General features: G+C 37.3%; 1 protein-coding gene across 2 annotated transcripts in view; it reads left to right on the top strand.

Moving 5' to 3' along the window:
- Positions 1–2,358: 2,358 nt before the first annotated feature.
- Positions 2,359–23,340, top strand: part of LOC121313082 (V-set and transmembrane domain-containing protein 2A-like) — a 29,340-nt gene continuing 8,358 nt past the window's right edge. For both annotated transcript variants that reach the window (XM_041245229.1, XM_041245228.1), the window contains exons 1-2: positions 2,359–2,720; positions 4,035–4,201. In XM_041245229.1, coding sequence (XP_041101163.1) covers positions 2,642–2,720; positions 4,035–4,201 — 246 coding nt within the window. In that variant the 5' untranslated portion in view covers positions 2,359–2,641. The remainder of the gene's footprint in view (positions 2,721–4,034; positions 4,202–23,340) is intronic.

Consider the following 23,340-nt stretch of genomic DNA (forward strand, 5'->3'; position numbering starts at 1 on the left):
GTTACAGATGGGACCTAATCAGACCACGCACTACACGACTGATACAGCGGGAAGGGCCAATCACAGGGGAGACAAAGAACATGCCCCCCACATGCAGGCTAGGGTCACACAGCAACAGAGACAGTTAAACAATGGTGGGAAATACAGAGGAGGAAGAGAACACAATTACAAACAACGGGGACAAAATAAGACACACACAGCATGTAAACATGCATACACAGAGGTACAGTTCAACACAAATGCACAGACTGTTACAGTACACATTTGGCATTATTACATTCATCACACAACACATGTTAGATTGTACTGCACATTGACCTCAAAAGGACGAGCTATGGCACTTTAATATAACCTATAAAATATAACCTGTGGTGTTCCACAGGGCTCTATCCTTGGTCCTGTTTTATTTTCTCTATATATGTTACCTCTGGGTAAGGTTATTCGTAAACATGATGTTAGCTTCCTCTGCTATGCTGATGATACACAATTGTACATCACTCTGAAACCTGGTGACATATACCTGTACTATTGGACTGCATTTCTGATATCAAAATTTGGATGTCCCAAAATTTCTTACAGTTAAATTCCTACAGGCTGAGGTCTTAGTAGTTGGTTCTCAGAAACAGAGTTGCTAAGAGTCAAATTAGATGACCTGACGCCCCATCTAAAATCTGAAGTGAGAAATCTGGGTGTCGTTTTGGATTCTGAACTAAGTTTTGAGTCTCACATTAAAATAATTACAAAATTATCTTGTTACCATCTTAGAAATATTGTTAAAATCAAATATTTTATCTTGTTTACTGATGCTGAAAAATGAGTCCATGCTTTCATTTCTCCTAGATTAGATTATTGTAATTCCTTCTTTGCCGGACTCACTAGCCATCTGCATCTTGTGCAGAATGCAGCTGCTACAGTTTTAACTGAAACAAAAAAGACAGCCTACATTACTCCTGTGCTGGCATATCTGCATTGGCTCCCAGTAAAACACAGGATTGATTTTAAGATTTGAATGTTAACATGTAAAATTGTAAATGGAATGGCTCCAGATTATTTGACAGAGATGTTGACTCCCTGTGATCCTCAACGGGTATTGAGGTCTGCTAGTTGTGCCCTTCTCTGTGTTCCAAGGATGAGGATAAAGAGGAAGGGGGAAGCAGCCTTTTGTGTTTAAGCCTCTGGACTCTGGAACTCCCTGCCTGAGTCAATAAAAAGAGCTTCCTCCCTGGAAATTTTTAAGTCCAGGCTCAACACAGATCTTTATAGCCTTTAGAGCCTTTTAATTTCCACTTTTTAAATTTATTTGTATTTTATTCAAATTTTTATTGTATTTTGAAAATATACTGCTCTGTTTTTAACTGTCTGTAAAGTGCTTTGAACCATTGTGTATGAAAGGCGCTCTATAAATAACTTATTTATTATTATTATTATTATTATTATTATTATTATTATTATTACAAGAAAAAAAGTTAAGTCCATTATACTTTTCTTAAAGCCAAATGCACAACGTGGTGTTGCAGTGTTATTCATTACACTACACATAATGTGGCAGATCAATATCAAATATCTATAGTATCTATAATATATTGTGTCAAATATCTTTAATTTTAAACGAACACTATTGCTGTATATAAACACATGTTATCAATCAATCTGAATTTCTAAAGCAATGTTGATGCTTTTAGACTTTCCTGCAATATTTTGTAATATGTGGTCTGGGAACAAGTCTGTTACAGATTTGCTGAACTCGTCACAACATGTGAAGGTCTCTGCGTGTGCAGCTTTCTTGATCTCCGTTTTTCCTTTGGCAACGAACGTTTTATTTCATTGAATCACTGGTTTTCTGAGCGTCAGTCGCTGCCTTTTTGGTGTTAAGGTGATCCCTCGTGTTTAAAACAAACATAATTATTGCCCCTGTCCCATGTCCCACCGTTAAAATAAATCAGTCCTGCATATTTTACAGAAAGTATGGCTTTTTACAACGTTGCTTAAGATTGTGTGAAAATATGATGCTGCCCAAGAAGCTTGAAATTTGCATCAATATATCGATTGTCAAGTATGTGAGCTTGCCTCGCGCACTGAATGCATGCCTGCCACAGAGCTCCCCTGGGTCCTAAACCCTCCTCATACATATTGGGATTGTAACCACAGACCGTACATGACTTTTGCACAAATTAAAGGTTTGCTTACATAAATGGGGTTTAACAATAGAGCTATGAGCAAAATACGTGAGAAAATATGTCCGAGAGAAGTGCCCAAATAAGGGAGAGTTGACAGGTCTGCATGATATGTAGTATATGTTGGTTTTCTGTGGGCTGCTCTCTCCAATGTGAAGCTTTTCAGCGCTCGGAGTGGGCAGTGAGCACGCAATAGGGAGCCACAGACTGACGTTTCATCAACAGCCACGTACCGAGAGCAAGGAAGAGAGCCTAGCTTACTATTACGAGATATACTTCACAACACCTAAGGCAGGCAACAGTTGCAAGTCCTGCTTATTGAACCCATATGCTTTAAAAACTTCTGTAGCAGCATGTCACATATTTGGCATTCGGTATCAGTAATCAGCCTTACTGCAACAGTATAATTTGCTTAGCTGTTTTGGAAAACCGATTTTAATACCCGATGTGACATTTTCCCGTTTGGAATGATGTGGACCTTTCACGACTGTATTGGATTTGTTTTCTTTTTCAGTTTCTACATTCAGTTGGGGTTTTCCTCTCAAGGTAGGCAGTCTTTAATACATATGAATCAGTTTTTTCTAAGGAAAGTTGAAAATAGCACAAAGCTGTAAAGACATGTCAGCATAGCATTTGAAAATAGCACAATTATTGCTTATGTATTTATTTGTGTTACTAATTAAAATAAACTACTGTATAATAATAGCTAACGCTAAATCATTCAATAAGTGCATTGGAAAATAACCGAAAGAAAACATATACCAGTAATACAATTACTGTCTCAATTAAAAATGCATTGCATTAACTGCAGGTTGTAGAACCACATATTTTAGTAATATAAAAGGGTTGCCACAACACAAAACCGCTAGTAGATTGACAAAAAAACCAAAAAAAAAAAAAAAAAAAAAAAAAAAAAAAAAAAAAAAAAACCACAATAACTGTTGAATGTAAACTGAAGGATATTATTGTTTCATAAAGTGTGTTTTGAGTTAGTCTGAATCACTATCGTCTACATTTCCTACGTATTTATTTTCTTTTGTTCTTTTGGTTACAAAAGGTTAAATTCTTTCAAGAAACAGTAAGCGCGACTCGCATTCAAAGCAGATCAGCCGAGAGTGGGTTGCTTTGTGCTTTGACTTTTGAGGGCTGCAGTTATTTTTCAGGACGCTGGACAGTGGAGGTGTAAATAAATTGCAGTTTTCTTATAAATGTAAACTTAACACTAAAAAAAATATCACGCTGAAAACTAGCACATACTCCTTTAGTATGTGGTGATGTTCTTTATCTGCAGTCTTCTCATTAAATTGTAAAGCTATTTCTACATTTGCAGGAAGTCTGCGTAACTAACATTTACATGAATTCAACATTCAACTCGATTACTTATGACTTGACCGCAATACTTGTTTCAGCGTTTGCAATCTTATTATCTGGGCTTGCAAAAACGTGCAGTTTAGGGCTGACTAGGAGAGATCGATTTATAACACAAATTACATTTAAAAAAAAAAACGTATTTCTTTGGTAAAATACTGACTTTTCAACTCTGCAGTCATCAAATATACTACAACATACAGCTCACCACAGAGCAGATAGTATTAGGAAGCAGATACGAAAACACACAATTCATCAACTTTAGTATATAGGACGCAATGAATCGTAACCTGTGTCGCAGACTACTTTAAGTGATCACAGCACAAGTGACCAGTAACTGAAAGCTATGACCACAGACTTGTTCAAGAATCACAGAGGCGAACCTGTACAAAATTAGACGTTATTTAGATGTTTTGCTAAATGTATTCAGATCTATGCTATTAAACGGGTAAATGGATATTAAGTCAATATGTTTTGTTTTAATATCTGCAGCAAAGTTCACCGAACTACCAACAAATGTAACAGCAAAAGAAGGTCAAAACATAGAGATGTCGTGTGCTTTCCAAAGTGGATTGTCACCAGTCTATCTGGAGATTCAGTGGTGGTTTATAAGAACTCCAGAGGAACAAATCAACGGTGAAGAGGTTGCTGAGACTCAGGTACCGTAGAAAAAACGCATGTAGTAAATTAATAACCCATACTGCTATCGTTTACCACATCTTTCTAATTGGGTTCTAATTATGGTTAGTGAATGTAAATATTGGTACATACCAGTCGATTATTTCCTTTTTAATATTACAAAACATATACTGTATGGACAGCAATGTTATTATTTTAATGTATCCTAATCTTATACTTCGTAACATCGAATCAATACACACTTCAACTGTCTTTAAAAATTGTGTCACAGTGCAATAGATGTGCCCTATTTGAGGTGTTGTTTCTTTCTATAGGGTTAAAGTCTTTACACATAACATACACATACAGTGTTTGGGTATAATGTGGGTAATCATTTTGCGTCAGGTATCTGTCTACACTGCCTAAAAAAAACACAAATTGTTCCAGGTTCATACTCTGCCATCGCGTTTTTTTTTTTTTTTTACACAATTGACTGGAATGGCTTTCATTTCGCTTTCCTCTCCAGTTTGAGATACGAATGAACGAGCACTACATCAAATGTAACTTTTTTCAAGGTATTCTCAATTCGTGGTTCATAAATGAACATTTCATTACTATTCTGGGTGTTGTCGATTGATTGAACATGAGGCACTTTGTGTTTGAAAGTAGTCTTGGGGTGCCCAGGAGTCAATTATGGGTGAAAGGTGAAGAATATTCGGGAATATGCCATTTTGACGTCACTACTACGCTATTGTGTAAGCTATAAGACACGACAGGGTGTTGGTTGAGCTTGAATAACCGGCATCCCAGGAGCGTAGTAAGGTATGAGGCTGTAGGCCGAATGCCTTTAGCCCCTGGAATTGTAGTGTTTAAAATGAATATAGGTTTATTTTTTCCTAAATATATTAATACGCTAGAAAAATAGTTCCAATAAATGTAATAATTCCAATTTAATAGATAAACGAATTATTTTTTTAATAATAAATTAATTGAAAAATAAATTCAAATAAATGAAATAAATTATCAGAATATTTTCAGTATTTGTCTCATGAGTTGACTGTACCAGGGAATGCAGTTTTCTAAATTAAATGGCTGGTTCTGTAGTTGGACAGATTGTGCAGTAGGTGCCACTGTTTGGTGAGTAGGGGAGTTTGTTTCTGCCTTTTGTTTACGAGTTGACGGCAGTAACCCAGAGAGGATGTAACTCCACAATTTCCTGTCTTTCTCAGCTGGTGCCCAATAGCTTCTTAAACGACCTTATAAAATGGGTTGGGAGATATCTGCGTCCTGAGTACCGATGACTTAAGTTTGTTTAAGTCTGTTTGGGATACAGCAGGGTGATGTTTTGACTTGTCTTTTTGTTGTCCTCTGTAGGGTTTCAGGACAGAAATGAAGACGCTGTGTGTTCTTTTAAAGTGGGTATCTGAAATTAGTTTTATAGATCGTCCCACTGTGGGAGAATTTAAAAAACGACTCAGGTCAGCTCCCAAGCTTGTGTAGCTGCTAACTGAATACTGTGTGCCAGCTGATGTTCTCACCGCTTAAAACGATGTTTATTTCAGTCTTAGATGCAGTTTTCCAGTCCATGATATTTTTTGTTTGTGATGACCAATCATTAAAAACTGACACAGCCCAAGCGGTTACTTTTTTAGTATTCCGCTCTTCTTTATTGTCTTCAACTGTATTAATTTCAGCAGTACTGAGAGAGAGGTGTTTTGTAGTACTCATGGTTTCATTTGTTTCCTGACCTTACCGAACTGGTGCGGTCTAAATCCTCCTAGAATGTGTGGACATCGGAGTCACCAAACAAGTAAAAATTTACATGGAGGAAGTCTGACATTGTATTATTATTATTTTGTTTTATTGGGTGAAAAAATGGCCAATTCAGAATCCGTTTTTTAAACGTTCTTAAACGCTCGGCGCAATATTTGTTTGTAAAAAGTCTTAATTTCTGGGACTTGTTTTTACCCGCTAGTTGTACTAATTAAATGGCTTGAAATACCTATCAGCCAATCAGGACGCAGATATCCCCCAACCCACTATAAGCCTTTTTTTTCAAATGGCTCAGGATGCAAAAATACCCTTCATTCATGTATGTTATATATATAAAAAAAATGATTTCCATTACATGAGAGTAGATGTTGAACTTCATGCTGATTTGAACTCGGCTCTCGCCAAGATAATATATCGCTCAAAGAGCCAGCTGCCCATATGTTGTATTATATATTACATAGACTGCCTATATATATATATATATATATATATATATATATATATATATATATATATATATATATATATATATATAATAATACAATAACAGAACAGTAAAAAAAAAGAAAATGTAATTGAAGCCAGATCAGAATCCTAGATTGTATATGAAGTGTATTAATATAAATAATGATGTTTTGAAATTTCAGCCCCTGCCACTTATGTGTAGTTTATAAGTCTTCACCAAAAAAGAGAGCTAGTGTCCCTGATCATGCTATGGAATACCCAAAACAGTCAGCTGTTTTCAGGAGTGCTGTTTCAAAATAGGTCATATGACAGGGAGCCTCCCCATGTATTTTACAGCACAGCCATGATTACAGCGCTTCAAGCATCTACTATTTTGTAAGAAGTAAAAAGTTAGTAGAGCAGGTTTCCTCATTTGTCCTGATTGTGTTTGTGGGCTGCCCGTATCCTGGGAGTTTGGCATCTATCATTTATTGCAAAGGAAAGAAAAGTATTTTTGTTGAAAGCTTGCGTTTCCTGTTGTTTTATGTGAGGGAGACAAGCCCCCTCTTTTAACACAAATCAAATAGATGTCTATTTTTTGTACCTGAATAACTTATTTTAACTTTCTGTAGCCAGTACAACATAATAAAATAAACATATTAAACATGCCGTCCTTGATATAACGTGGGCACACTGGCATTGTGCTTTAGATTGACCTGGGCATAGCATGTGAAAGAATCTGAATGATACCTTGATTCAGATTGGGTTCTCCTTGATTCTCCTCGATTCAGTCTGTGTTTGCCAGTGCAGTCTGTGTAGTCAGCTCTGTGTCTTTCATGTGTTGGCAATTTTGTATTAGGGGGAAATAGTGTTTGTTTTAATGGCAGTCTAAATTCAAACATATACATCACTTTCCTTTATATCAACTGACTGCTTCGGTTTCACAACGTTTTGTTTCATCATGAGCACCATCTCCTATTGGAGTGTGGTGTAATCTGTTTCACTGGCAAACAATGCACACATTGAAGTGAAGGGGCATACACACTTGTTAAGAGCATTGACTTTGGCCTTGTGTATGGATAATCTAGGTCTGGGGTCTCCAACCCTGGTTCTGGAGAGCTACTGGGGCTTCAGGTTTTCATTTCAGTTACTTAATTGAACCAATTATTGGCTTAATTAGTCAAGATTAACTGTTCCAGGTGTTTAGCCATTGATGGTGTACACCTATAAAACCTGCTGGATAGGGGCTCTCCAGGACCAGGGTTGGAGACCCCTGTTCTAGGCAGACAACCTGCCAACTCCAGAAGGTTCAAAGCGATAACAAGGTATTATGTAGGTTTTGTTTATTTCATTCCTAGGCTAATGTGATGGGGCAGTAAATCAGATGTTTCTGTGGCTGGCAGCCATCTTGTCTCAAACGTACAGCCTGGAGCCAGGATGGCCACCCTTTGCACAGCAACATGGCAATTAAGGTGTCCTTCTGGGGAGGTTGATTGTCTGATTCATTAGCCTGGGAATGCTAGGCATGCACTTCCTGGTTTTCTGATCAGTCAGTCATCTCCAGACTTGCAGAAAAATGGGCAATTGGAAAAACCTTGAAAAATTATCAGATGTATTGTGACAGGCATCTATGCTGGTGCAATGTTAACTACAGCTCTATTTCCTGTCTAAAGGCTTTGATGTTTTTAAATATAAAGAAAACTACCTGTATTTATGGTAGCTGTCAGTTAGAGGGAGCTGCTCAGTCACAGAGACAGGCTCAGGTGAATAGATTTGTCTTTTCTGAGCCAAACGGGTAATAAGCTACAATGTATTAAAGTGTATTGAGGGTAACTGAAAAACGAGAACATTGGTACAAGCACCGAAATGCAAATACACCAGTATATCCTTCTGTACACTTTTTATATCTGGGCAGTTAAAAGATTATGAAACTCCCTTCTGTTGTCATGCTCCTAACAACACTTAATTAGGAACATCCACAACTATGTATTGTTGTAGTCCAAATTTGATTAATGCAAAATGGAGTGTTTGTTAGATCCTGTTCTACAATATGACATGTAGTTGTTTACAGCAGGTTCAGATGTTACAAATAATACCTAATTACAATTAAAGCAATCCATATTCCACAGAGCAATATACAGAAAATTAAGCATTTAGGGTTGTTACAAGACTAGAAAAACATAATGAGAACAGACAGGGTTTATACAGTTTATAAAGGATGGAAGGAGGTAGTGGCTACAGGAAGCCAATTGTTTTGATTGTCTTATGTCTATATTAGGGTTTTATAATATCTGAGATTTCAAGGGCAAAAGTAAAAAAAAAAATAATGCATTTTTATATAGGACGTACAGTCAAGCCATTAATATTCAAAGCCAAGCACTTAACACTCAAAAGCAACTGTGAAAGTAATGTTCCCACAGCCACTTTTTTCATTAGCAGGAGCTGATAGAGCAACAAACCTAATCACTCCTTGGGTACGAATAAAAACTATTGACATGCTTAAAAAGGGAAAGTTTGCATCCCCAAGTGGCTCATGAGGCAGAAGCACAGCCTCATGGTACACAGGGTGTCATACAGTGCAGGTTCGCATCGTGGCTGTGTCTTCGCTGGGGACTCTAAAGTGAGCGTTGCATTGGTTCTGGTGCTAACGTGGGTTAGGGAGTCAAAACCGCTGTGCTACAGTGAACCCTGCTGGCTAGGCGCCCAGTGAGCTCAGAGCGAACACTTGCAGCACTGGCGTTTGTCTTCCAGAGGCCGATAGCTGGCTGAGATTCGCTCAAGTTTCTGAAAAGATTTTCTTTTTAATTAATATTTTTATTGACGTTTGTTTTTAAATTTAAATGTAGCAGCATTGATCAATGGGGTGAAATATGCTTTGCTGAATAATATAATGTGTTTGGGACATTGATTGCCTTTAGCTATAGTTACTACAGTAAATATATAACTATAATAACCACTTTGTAGTATTGATGTGTATCTGAAAAAAAAAATAGAGAAGCAGGATCTGTCGCGATGTGGTAGAATATTGGCTGCTCATGCTCTAGGCACTACTAACACGTTACCTAATAAACTGATTTATGAATTTTTTTAACAACAAAAAAAAGACCTTAAAAAATAAGCCACTACAGTGGACATAACACTTTAAAATGGACATGTAACCTAACTGCAGAGTACATGACTGCCAAAAAATAATTGGGTATAATTTGAATCACAGCCAACGGCTCAGCGCAGTGTTGCATAATTTATCTGCAGCTTCCTAGTAACGTATTGCTGCCAAGAAATGTCACGAGCATTGAGCCAGGTCCACAGGACTTAATGTGGGCATTGCAGTGTCTGCAGTGGTGTAAACATGGTTAAAATTGAAACAAGCAGGGCTTAAATTGTGCTGAAAATTGATTAGTAGCTTAGCAGTTAGCATACAATGCAGGTTTTTTTTTTTCCATTGCCCTGACAAAAGCATATGATGCTCAAATCTCTTTACTCCAAATTGCCACTAGACCTATTTTTTCAGAAAGAAAACAACACTCAATAAAGTTGAATGAAGTAAAAATGGTTCAGATATTAGTTTGGAGTATATAAGTTTGAGAATCTAACTGTTTGACTCATTCTTGTAGTTTAACTTCAGACTTCACGGGGCAGAACAAGGCCATCTGCTGTGATGTTTTAAGACATAAAGTTAGTAACCTATAACATATAAAGAGAAGCTCTGTCCTTCAAAGGCCCTACGCATATAAAGAGGGGTGCCGGTGTCACAGGATATAAGTTAGCCCTGAAATAAGTTAGCGTTTGCCTTTTTTAGAGTTTCTGCGCACACAGGAATTTTAGAAGTTAAAGGCAAAGTTCTGTGGAGATTTATCCAAGATTTTACAGATGCCATTTGTATTTTTTAAGAAACGAAAACAGGTATTGCAGACTGTATTTTTTTGTTTAAAAATGTGACGTTTGACATCATATTAATCGAAGTGTATTGCAGACATTATTTTTCTGTTTAAAAATGTAACATTTGTCGTTTTATTTATCGAAGTGTAAATGTACGTTTAAGTTTTTATAAATACATTTTATTTAAAGTAAAGCGCTCGCTGTGTTTGGATGTGCAGTGTGGTTTTTAGCAAAAATAAATATTTTAAAAACATTATTTTGTTAGTATAACTTATGTTTATGCAGAGTTAAAATCACTACTTTTATTTCCTTTCAAGAATGTTGTGTCATATCATACTGTGGCGTAAGCAAATATAAGCGTTTATTCTGTGTAGGCTCAAGTTTAAGTTATTATTTTCACTGTAAAATGCTTGGTTGTTTTTTTTTTTTTTTTTTTTAATAAATGTTATGGGGAAGTGGGTACAAACACTTTTATTGAGACAGAGAATACTGTTTTTGATGTTTTAATCACGTCTACGCGTTGGAATATGTAAACTTGTTTTAATATATACAGAAAACTTGTACGTTTTTACTGAAAGATGGTGCTTTAAGAGATATATAAATAGATCATCTGAGAAACGCACACAACTATACATACTTTCATACGATCATACGAAGAAACACACGCAAACTTCATATATATGGACGTGTATATATACACCTGTATTATGAATGATAAATTAGAGTACAGTACTTACAGATCGATGCTTGTGATGCGGTCTAGTTTTGTTTTTTGTATGTTTTATAAAAAATAAATTGTTTTAGATTTTGTGCCTTTTTTGGGGTGGGCCTGGGCAGTGTACATTATAGAGGGGAGGGGTTTGTGACTTGATAAATCTAATTGCACATAAAAGTAAATCTTAATGCTTAATTGTTTCTGATATGTCGTAACCAATATAGAGAATATCGTATTTATTTCTCTTTCGGTAATATTTGTACAAAGAACAAACCTGTAATGTAAATATCTGGCGATTACAAACTTAAAATGACAACTCTGATGGTGGATTAAACTGGGAATGTTAAATAGTAGATATTGTCATATTATTAAAAAGTGTTGTTATAACGGTTTAACACAAATATCATGCACATAAAAATAAATCGCAGGCCCACGTCTTTGTATTAGCTTAAAGTTAACCGCTATTATTAAATAAAATACAACATGATACAATAAAAAGTGTTATTAATATTATAACAATGTGTTTTCGATTTTAAACCTATAATGTAGCATTAATAAAGATCCTGACAACTTTAAAAAAAAATAAAACAATTTTCTGAATTAAAGTTTACCGACAGAAAATGGAGACGGCTTAACCTTGCCTTTAAATTCTAATACGCGCGTGCACAGAAAGGCTCAAAAAGACAAAAGCTAACTTATTTCCCGTGACACCGTCATTGAGGAGACCCGACAAAAGGGAAGGGGGACACTGTTTCCTGAGATGACCCGACAAACAAAGAGGGGTCACTTGAGGTTAATAGACTAGCAAGCACTGGCAAATTCGGCTCAGTTTTGTAGGGTGCAAAACCTTTTAACATTCTGTTGTGTTTCTGGACTTTGCGATATATGCATAATGCCTGCATTAATAGTTGTATCTACAACGTATCGATAATAACAATCAATCATTTTGTTACAGACTTACAACGTGTCTGATAAAAACAATTTTACCTGTTACTTAATGAAACCCTTGTTAAAAAAACAACAACACACAAAAATGCATAACATAAAAAAGAACAGTCCTACTAAAGTAGTAGGCAGTTTACAGTGCCTTTCTGATCGCATCATCAATTTCAGATTTTTTAAATCCTTTGATAGAAATGACTTAATTGTTTTCAAGCAAACTGGCTTCATCACTGCCATTCTCATATCCACTTTGATATCTGACACATTATTTCCCTTGTCCATCACTTCTTTAACCTGTTCTGCATAGCAGTCTGCCAGAGGGCTCTACAGGCACTGTATTTAACACTTTGATTGGTGGATGTATTTTTGGCGATCCAATCAAAATAGTCAATAAAGCCCAAATAAAGTATCCACCCATTATACGGTATAGCCTAGGTTAAGTTGTGTGCTGTAATTTAAAATAAATAAATAAATAAATAAATAAATAAAACCAAATACAAAAACACTGAAATTGTATGTATTTGTATATGTATTTGTTTTTATTATTCTATAACTACAGATAAGCAAAACAACACCCTTCACTCCAGTTCTATCACCGCCTTGCAACACAGCAACCAGACAGTAAAGAGATATTGCATGAGAGTAGTGAAGCTTTTTCAAATTCGCATTGTATTTTCCGATCTACATGATGTGGATTTGGGTGTGCTGAAGATGTGGACGAAGAGGAGTACTATATTGGAGATGTACTTCAGGAAACCATATAATACAGAAACAAGCAATCAGCACAATCTGGAAATTTGTATTCAGCATCATCATTTCTAGATTTGCACCATCAAAGTTTCATCGGCTACACTAATTGGTTTGAGAAACTGGATTCTCACTTGGGACAGAATAAACAATACAATGGAAACATTTATCACAGTTTATGAAAAACAGAATCAAATACATGCACATTTACTGGAACAATATATTACAGTCAGATCAAAATGTTATCAGAAAAATGAAATACTGCAAAAATGTGTAAAACTCAGAATAATCTATTAATCCCAAACCAAGATATATGTACACATTTAATTAGCAACTTCTGAATCCATAACAAATTTTGGTGTATTTGGTGAAATAACAGTACATAACATACAATTACAGTATGACATTTTGTCATAGCACCCAAAAAAAAAACTGTCAGTTTTGTACTGTGGAAACTACACATACGAGACCAGTAAGTACTGACTGGCCTGTATTTACACAAGCAATCTCGTGATGTTCAATGGAAAAAAAAACAAAAAAAAAACAAGGGACATAATATAGGCACTTTATATCCAAAGCACCTTATAAGCGAGAGCCTTATACCGAGGGAGCACTTTATTTGCCTTTTATTTTTTAAATAATTATGTTATGATTTTCTTACGACATGAAATAGGTTTACATTAATAAATACTTAAATAAAATTAAGAAAATGCTGGTATTATTAAGTGTGTGCGTATAATGTGTGCTAACTCCTCTCTGTCTAAAGTATGTTTCTGACATATTTGGTTCCTGCGCCTCAGCAAGTTAAATGCCATGTGAAATAGCAATGTTATGTAAGCTACAACATGCTACAAAGACATGACTTTCAGATGGGAATACAATAAAGCACCACCTGACTACCTAAACACCTAAAACAGCTTTTTATTATGCTGAAGGTACGTTCATTTGCACTGCATGGTTTTTAATATGCCTCATTGTAGTTCATTTCAAGCCATGTCTGTAGACATAAAGCAGGTGTCATGAGCCAGCTTTTCCAGTTTCCAGTTGTTGCTGCCTCCGGGGACCAGCTGAAACCTCCTCAGCGCAACTGCATTAACAACCTAAAAAAATCATCATGTTTTCCTTGAAAACAGATTTGAAACTAATACAAACACAATTAAAAAATTTAAAAAACTTCATAAAAATATCTGAACAGTGTTTTTTTTTTTTTCTTCTGTAAAAACAGATTCATACCAAATTAATAAAAACTCTAAAACAATAAAATTCAAAAGAAAATTAAAACTCCTCACTTACTGAGCATATAGCATCTCCCACACACCACCTCTCCTGGAAGTCCTCCAGGTTATTATTCAGTTTAAAAAATTCAACATCCTCTCTAATCCGGCTTACTGCCAACACCCTGAACTGTGCTACATCGGTCAGCCGAACCCCAGAGATATTGTTCTTTCTGGATTTTAAAATAGCTAGTTTTGCCTAACCCACTATACAATTAATTAAAACTGTTTCTCTGTAAGGGAGTTCAAAGATTAATAGCGCTTTCATGACCTCCTCGTCTAGACCCTGCAGGAGCTCTTGTAGAAGATGGAAGAGTCCACCAACTCCTTTAACTGGTTAAAATGTGATGCCTTCACACACAGCTGTTGGACTTTCTTACTCCCTGCTGTGTGAAGAGTTACATTTTTAAATTCATTTATGGTTAGCAGCATTCCCTCATTCCCCCCATCCCTCTCTCCTTCACCTACTGCTGCACACACTAGAAGCCTGGAAAGATGAAGTCTTGTTTCTGCCCTGTGCCGCTGGACTCACTGAGCTCAGGGGAGAGAGAACTTCTCAGCTCACTATTTTCTGTGCCAGCCCAGCCGCCCAGCCTGCTGTGTAGGAGTCAGCCAGCAGGAGAGCACACGATTGATCAGGTGACTCAGTTTTGGCCACTCCTGCCCTCACAAAACTGCCATAGTGCATCACTGACTCAAAGAAATGCACACGGAAGAGCGGTTTGAAAAGTAGAGGGTCTTCCAACAGGACCCCTCTCTCCACCTCCACTGCCCTCCAGACATCTAAAACATTCAAGTAAAAAGAAGGGAAACCTACATGAGCAAGTCTGGTACTCTCAATTAAAAACAGGTGCTCATGTATCCCCAGCCCCCCTACTCTGCTGAGGAAAAAACAAGCCAGCCTCTTCCAATGAGTCTCCTCCCCAGTGTACAGTCCCCTCTGCAGCTGTCTCTAACCCTAACCCTAACCCTAACCCTAACCCTCCCAGTTCTTCTGCATATAGGGCTCCACTCTGAAGAACACTCCAGCACTTTTAATACCTGTTCTGTCCTGTCCTATCTCAACGCCTCAGGCAGGACAGCGGGTGCTCTCATGCCAACTGTTCAACAGGAATGTGCCACACTTTACCCAGTTAAGTGCCGTAAATGCTCTCTGGAGGCTGTAATGCCTTGATTTCTCCGTCACTGCACAAGAACAGGTTCACATTGTCTTCATATGCAGACACCTTCACTGCAACAGTGGAGGATGAGGAGGGCACTTTCCAGCCAACCAGCTGGCCCCTCAGCAGGGCCAAACCCAAAGGCTTCTAGGGTTTTAAATAGGTATGTGTGGTCTACGCTGTCAAAAGCTTTCTCCTGATCTAGAGAGACCAGCCTAACATTGAAAGCACACGTATTGGCTATCGATAAAAAGTCTTGAATTAAAAACAAATTATCAAAAATGGAACATCCCGGTTTGAACCATGTATATTACAGCTCATATGTACATTTTGAAATTATTTTAAAATCAGAACATAAAAGTGAAACAGGTCCCCTGTTTTTGAGTAAACACAGGTGACCTATCTTGGTCAGTAGTGTGATCACTGTCCTGCAGCTGAGGGACAGGTCTTTATCTTGGAGGTACTCTCTCCCAGCACCTGCAGAAAGTCCTCTCCAATCACAGTCCAGAATTTTTTTTTAAATTCAACGGACAGTCCATCAATACCTGGAGCTTTTCCGTTTGACATCTGTGTAACAGCAGTGGTCAGCTCCTGAACCTCTAGTTGATGCTGTTCTTCTTTGTTCAGGCTGTACAGATCCTGGAGCACTTGGTCCATGTCCTGCTGGTCACATGGCTCTTTGTTATACAATTCAGTATAGAACTGTACTGCCTCCTTGCTGATTTCTTCCCGCTGTACAGTTCCCTGCCACAAAGTGCCTGGATGCAGTGCATCTGCCAGTTGTCTACTCTCCTCCTCTCCAAGCCAAAGAAGCTGGAGGTGGTGTCCATATAACTGAGCTCAATGAAGCAACAGCGCCCCCTTCACTGCTCTGCTCCATCAAGGTTTGTAGGGTCTGCTTCTGGTGGCCTGTCTAGGCAGCTCTCTAACTGTACAATTTTAACCTTCAACTCTCTCAATGCTGTGTTCAGTGACCCGGTTGAGATGAGTGTGTACTGCTGGCAAAATAATTTGAATCTGCGTTTTGCCGATGCCCCACCACTGCCTCATATTTTTATAGTGTGGTTTTTCTTTTTTCCATATATTTTATTCAAGCAGGATGCCGACACGATATTCTCATACCTGACTACCGCTTCCAGTGCCAACATGCACTCCTTCACAGACACAACGGCAAGCAGCTAACCCTGTGTCTGAAAGCCCCCAGCCCTCCAGTGTGAGATCTGATAGCGGGCTCTGCACACACACAACGCTAAACAATAATCAGTAATAGACAAACAAAAACGAAAGATATATAAGCAAACTAAAGGATTAACAATATAGAATATTGCAAAAATAGCAGCAAAAAACACACTCCTACCACACCAGCATTCAAACACTACTGCTTCCCTGCAAGCTCCTCCTACAATCCTCAGAGAGAGAGAGAGAGAGAGAGAGAGAGAGAGGTGTTCATAGAGTTATAAATAGGGCTTCTGTTTTTTAGTTTTTATTAATAAATTTTTTCTGTGTTTATTTTTAGCTATTTTCGAGTTTTATGTGAATTTTTATTTTCGTGACTTTCAATTTTTATGTACTGTATAAAATTATTGTCTTTGTTTACTTTCCAAAATGCTTGGACATTTTTTTCTGTTGAAATATGTATAGTAGTAACTCGACAGTACTTGCACACTTAAGTTGTACCATCTTTCCTTTGCTGTCTTCCACAACAAAATTTTTATGGTCACAGGTACATTTTTCTGGGGTTTTTGTGCATTATTTTACGTTGCACCACAATTTGCAATTCTGTTTTAAATCCTCGGTATCTTAATGGTAATACAACTGCACTGGGAAAGGTTTTTTTTTTAGTATTTTTTTTTTTTTTAATCATTGGTGTTTTATCGGTTAAAACCGAAAATCAGAAGCCCTTGTTATAATTAATAATACACTTACCTAAAAATAAACTATTTTGTAAAATATAGTAATGACTGGAGTCTGGAAAATTTGCTACCACATGTATTATTTGACATCGTGCGTCACATGTTACCTGCATGTTCATAGAGTGAAACTGCTTCCTGTTTCTAAAAGAAGCTTCATTCAGTGAAGAGGCTCGCAGTGCACTATGTGTTCAATCAATTGCTCCCAAGACATTAGGCATAGCAGCTAATGCATAAAACTTTTGCTTTGTGTAGTTTATTTCCTGAGGAGTTTCAGGAAATGTCATGTATTTGGCAGAACTTTTAACCACCCAGCTGTGGAGCGTAAGCAAGTCCACCCAGCTGTGGAGCGCAGCAAAGTTTCTCGCGTCTTTTTGACATGCTGCACCAAATCAGTAGGCAGAATTTACGCTACTATAGCCTGCAGTTTTGTTTTTTGCTGGCAGTTTTTGATGAACCCTTGTTTCAGTTGATAATCAGAGACAAACAGATTTGCTGAACAGGACTTGAGAAAAACAGCTGGACGGCCGCATTCGCGGAGTAAAAAATGGGTGCCTACTACAGAGAATGAGATGAACTTATTTATTTCTTTGTTGGTGTTACAAGGGGTTCTAAGGAAACCTTCTCAGGATTCCTTACAAAACAACCTACAATTCACACACCGATATTTGCTAAACTCATGAGTAGAAACTGATGTATTCTGCTGATGAAGTACCTACATTTCAGATAATAATGCATAACAGTGTGTCACAAAGATGGTTAGAGTGGCGTGTGGGGTGACGTCATGGACAAGGAAGAAGTTCAAAACAAAACAAACAGAAGGTACGGGCTAAACGGCTAAACTGTATGGGCTAAAATTAAAACTTATTTAAACAAATTTAAACAAAACACAGAAAACAAAACAGCTCAAGCCAAAACAAACAAACCCAGTACGTAAAATAAACAAGTATGTTCGTATCTTAATATAGAAATAGTCTTTCTGCCTCTAACACTCTACCCTGAGCGCAGAAAGCTGCAGATTTTTACACAGGCGACCATCTCCCGATTAGCAACAATTAATCAATGAAAATGTATTCTTTGCCTAAAATTACGTGGTCTATAAACTCGCCTCCTTGTCCTTGGATTTTCATGTGTTTCTTCAGTGATAGCAGCTGCTACTAACATAGATCCATGTTGAAAGTCAGGGTCACTCGATCTGAAGTGTTGCCACTCTCTTTATACTGGCGGGTAGTTGTATTGACCACACTGAAGCAGACGGAAAGCTAACTGGTGAAAGTTTAAATTATCCACCACTTTTGTCTTTGGAAAATAGACACAGATTCTTAGATCATTATATATTCTGCCAAAAAGAAAGTCAGATTAACTAATTAACTAAACTAGCAGATAGATTTCTGCAATGTTTTCTACTTTAGAAAATTCTCAAATTGGAGGGAAAAACAGAGGTGCAGAAAAAATAGTCGAAATAATGGCATATAGCTCTGTTCTCCTTTGAAAATAACTCCCATAATCTAGACTTATTAAACAATTTCTGAGTGGTGCTAACACAATGTAATAAATCACTCTGCTGTTAACTTGCTGAGCACACTGCTACAGTTTTGTAATTTAACATTTTTTTTTTAATACAATAGCAAAACTAGAACAGCTTGACAGTTTTAGGGGGAAGAATTCCTTCTGGAGCCCCTGCTGCACAACCCCCTTCTAGGTGCATAAGCGTTGGAATCCTCCGTGGTGCGGAGACTTTTGATTTCGGTCAAAATGACCAGAGTCTGGGATCTCCTGGATCGTGAAGGCTCAGAGTGGCTGACTCCCAAGTCGCTGGTTGCCAGATCAGCTTGGGGGACACCCCCCCTCCCCTCCCCTCCCCTCCCCTCTGCATCCTCTGCATCCTCTGCATCGAGGAGAACTCTCCCTGCTAGTCCCAAGAGGAACTGGGGACTTAGGATGAAGAGTTTTGCATGGATCACTCCTGTCAGGAGAGATCCTGTGTCACTTTATCAATTCGGACGCCGCATGCCCTTTCTGCAGTCAGTCCGAGTTGGTATTCCATATTTATTTTTTATGCGCCAGACTGCAGCCATTCTTCCTCCTCTCGAGGAACCGCCTGCTGCGGTTCTGGCTGCAATTTCTCCCCTACCTTGTTTACGTTTGGGCACCCTGTTCATGGCTCCACCAAGAAGAGAGACCTCGTGGTGAATCTGCTCCTTTCTCTTGCATTGGCCATTCAGAAGACCAGGAGATAGCCAGGGAGGGTCTCTTTGACTGCGGAGCCATGTTCAGGGCCCTAGTCCACCCCCGGGTTGTTGTAGAACTTGTTTGCGGAGTCCTTTTGTTTAGGGGGTGCTAAAGTGAATTTTTTCATCAGCTGTCACATCAGTCACACCACCTTGAGTATGCCTGATCTCATCTGATCTCAGAAGTTAAGCAAGGTTGGGCTTGGTTACTACCAGGTGCTGTTTGACAGCTGATGTAGTCCCCCTACTGGACATTAAATAGGACTGTTTCTGACTGGAACAAAAAAAGTAAGGCTGAAAACTGGGCCAATCCCATCTTTCCCGTGCCATCTGGTAATCCTATGTATGATTCTGTGAATTCTAACCCAAGTATACATGGTTTGTATGATATTGATAGTCAATGTAATTCTTAATTTTTTAAGTCAGCATGGGTACCCATTGGGTTTAAAATTCACCGACCCGAACAGGGTCTCTTTTTACTACCCGGATATTGATTATTAATTTGACAATGCGTTTGTAAGCACAGGTCTCTGGTGGGTGTAATAAAGATAACGTTAACGATTAAGTGCACTTCATTAATAATAACTGTGCCGACTATTCTTCTCAGGAACTAAATCGGAAAGAAAACAACATAACCACGTCCTTTATGTCAGTGATAACTCATAATTATCCATTAATAATAATAACCGTGTGGCTTCCAATACAGAATGCTTTCGTTTTGGACTGTTGTGTTTGCCAAAGAGAGACCGGTGAAAAATAAAGTAAAAAAAAAAAAAAAAAAAAAGAGATAAACAGGAAAAGCAAGAGAAAGACCAGTAACTCCTTGCATAATACTTTTGTTTTATGTAAACTACGCTGTGTTCTGATTGAGAAAATAAATAAAACCTCCATTATTGGAAACCTTGCTTCATCCTGAATCAATACAAATACAACATTACATTAAAAACAACAACAGCAGTGACATATGGCCAATAGATATCGCAGAATTCCACAGCGTGATGCAAATTTACATAACTGTATTCAAACTGAGATTTTTCTTCTTCTTCTTCTTCTTCTTTTTCTTATTTGCTTCTTCTTCTTCTTATTATGGATGTTTCCAGTACTGAAAAAGGTTACACAAGTCTACAGAGCTGAATAAACTACATGTATGTGTACTATATAGTGTTTAAATAAGTATCATGCATTTAAAATATTAATATACTGAATGTGTGTTTTTTTTTAATCATTACCTGAAAAAGATCCAGATATTTTTCATGGCTACCTGATTCCGTATTATTTACCCATGCCAACCTCTAATATATACAGCTCTGGAAAAAATTAAGAGACCACTGCAAAATGATCAGTTTCTCTGATTTTACTATTTATAGGTATGTGTTTGGGTAAAATGAACATTTTTGTTTTATTTTATAAACTATTGACAACATTTCTCCCAAATCCCAAATAAAAATATTGTAATTTAGAGCATTTATTTGTCCTGGAAGAAAACTTGCTTCCTTCTGCTCTGACAATGTTCCCCAACTCTGAGGATTGGTTTTTCCAGTAGGACAATGCCACAGGTCAGGTGTGGATGGAGGACCACCAGATCAAGACCCTGTCATGGCCAGCCCAATCTCCAGACCTGAACCCTATTGAATACCTCTGGAATGTGATCAAGAGGAAGATGGATGGTCACAAGCCATCAAACAAAGCCGAGCTGCTTGAATTTTTGTGCCAGGAGTGGCATAAAGTCACCCATCATCAATGTGAAAGACTGGTGGAGAGCATGCCAAGACGCATGAAAGCTGTGCTTGAAAATCAGGGTTATTCCACCAAATATTGATTTCTGAACTCTTCCTAAGTTAAAACATTAGTATTGTGTTGTTTAAAAATGATTATGAACTTATTTTCTTTGCATTATTCGATGTCTGACAACACTGCATCTTTTTTGTTATTTTGACCAGTTGTCATTTTCTGCAAATAAATGGTCTAAATGACAATATTTTTATTTGGAATTTGGGAGAAACGTTGTCAGTAGTTTATAGAATAAAACAAAAATGTTCATTTTCCCCAAACACATACCTATAAATAGTAAAACCAGAGAAACTGATAATTTTGCAGTGGTCTCTTAATTTTTTCCAGAGCTGTGTATATATATATATATATATATATATATATATATATATATATATATATATATATATAGTAGACAGATTAGGAGGAAAAGGAGAGAAATATGTAGTCCAGGAAAGGAATAAGGACTACATCCCCCAGAATGTCATGGGAATGAGCCAAAAAGAGGTTTCCCTGGATCAAGATAATAAACGTCACCTGACTGTGATTAACAGTCAGGTATATAAACAGGCCAAAAAGCTTGTTCGAGGTGATCTCTGTGAAACATGTGGGTATGTAGCCTGTGAAGAGCCGTGTGTGGTCGAACAAAGTACTATGTGAACCTTGTTCAGCAAAAGTGTTTTTGTTTTACCGGTAAATGGTGTCGCCGTCCGGTTTATAGAGAAGGATTTTCGTTAAGATTTTAGTTAGTACTCCAGGTGAGAGTTAGCTTTTTGTTTTGTTTTGGTTTATTTTGTTATTGTAAATAATAAAAAGTGCATTTAAGTGATTAAACCTGCAATTCTGTTTCTGGGTCTGTATTTTAAAAGGGAGAAAACGAGCTGCAGCCACAAGGCTATGTTACAGTAGGTATTTAAGAAAAGAAAAAAAAAAAAAACTTAGACTTTTTTTCTGAACAGTTTTTATTATCTGATATAAACGTCTACGCCTTAACCGCAATGAGAAAGTAAAACTCCAACTCACATGTATAGTCTCTTGCTGCTTGCATCTCCATTCATAAAACAGCACTTTGATATGTAGCATCGCCAGTCATTTATACTGCGCTCTGGTTGAAATAGCAATTTGGTTAGTAGTAAGTGGATGTGTATGCTGCCATATACACTGCAGAAAGTGTCGTTCGCTTCTTCAACGACCTCCCGCAAATATTTTAAATATAAAGCACGTAAAACTAAAGCTAATTAACTGTCTTGCTTGTGTTACCAAAAACTTTTTTTTATTAAAAATAAATTAATGGTAGTAATTATATTTATTTTCTTTGTTAAAAAGATGAATAGAAGGTGGACCAGGTCCGACATTACAATTTTCCCTTTCCAGTCCGATGTCGGACCTTGTCCGACATCATCAAAAAAAGACGTCGAGTACAGGTCTCTAGTCGTTTTTTCACTGGAGAAATCCAAGAAAACCTTTCAATGGCCGAGTGAGACCGATAGGAGCTGAATGAAGCAGAAAAAAGGGGCGTATCTGAGCAATACACATAGCCCCTGCACCACAGAGATAACACGGACACAAGCAAAGAAGATAGCTGCTTCCACATCCAGCGCTCAAAGAAAAAGGAGCTTTTTGAGATTGAGGATTTGTCAGTATGCACGACTATGAAGAGGCATGTGAAGAATACAGCGAATAAGGGATGGGGCTTGGCTGTTGATGCAGTACTGAGTGTCATTTGCTATGCAGTGCCTTTTAAACCTGTTTGCCGCTGAGAAAAAAAAAAAAAAAAATAGCATGTGTAAAATAAACAGCATGTGTGAAAATAAACTGGACCCGATGCGCCTGACAAACGCTGAATAAATGGACCACTAAGGGTTTTAACTGATTAATTATTAAAAATGAAATATATTGCAACATATTTAATATATTTTCTACCTTCAAATATATTGCAAAATATATAAAATATATTACCTGGCTTAACGTATATTTAATACTTATCTCAAAATATATAAATGAGCAGAAACAAGTGTTGAAATTGACAAACCCAGGACTGGAAGGCCCCATAAGCTGTCTAACAAGGATGAGCAATACTTGAAGATAATAGAAAGAAATAGAAAAAAGACAGGCGTTGAATTGGCATGTGTTAGTTACACTGGAATTACAGACACTTATTTTAAAGTGTTACCAAATATTTTTCAACAGCAGTATTCACTTGCTATATAAGCTTCGAGATCATAAGCTGATGGTTTATTGAGTAACCTAAATTCTAGGTGATGCAAAAGCAAACTTTTCATTTATTTCAGCCTTTGTGGTTATGTCCAAATCTTTTCATATATGACACTTTTCC

The sequence above is a fragment of the Polyodon spathula genome, chromosome 3 (assembly GCF_017654505.1).
Source record: "Polyodon spathula isolate WHYD16114869_AA chromosome 3, ASM1765450v1, whole genome shotgun sequence".
In the NCBI taxonomy this organism is placed as follows: domain Eukaryota; kingdom Metazoa; phylum Chordata; class Actinopteri; order Acipenseriformes; family Polyodontidae; genus Polyodon; species Polyodon spathula.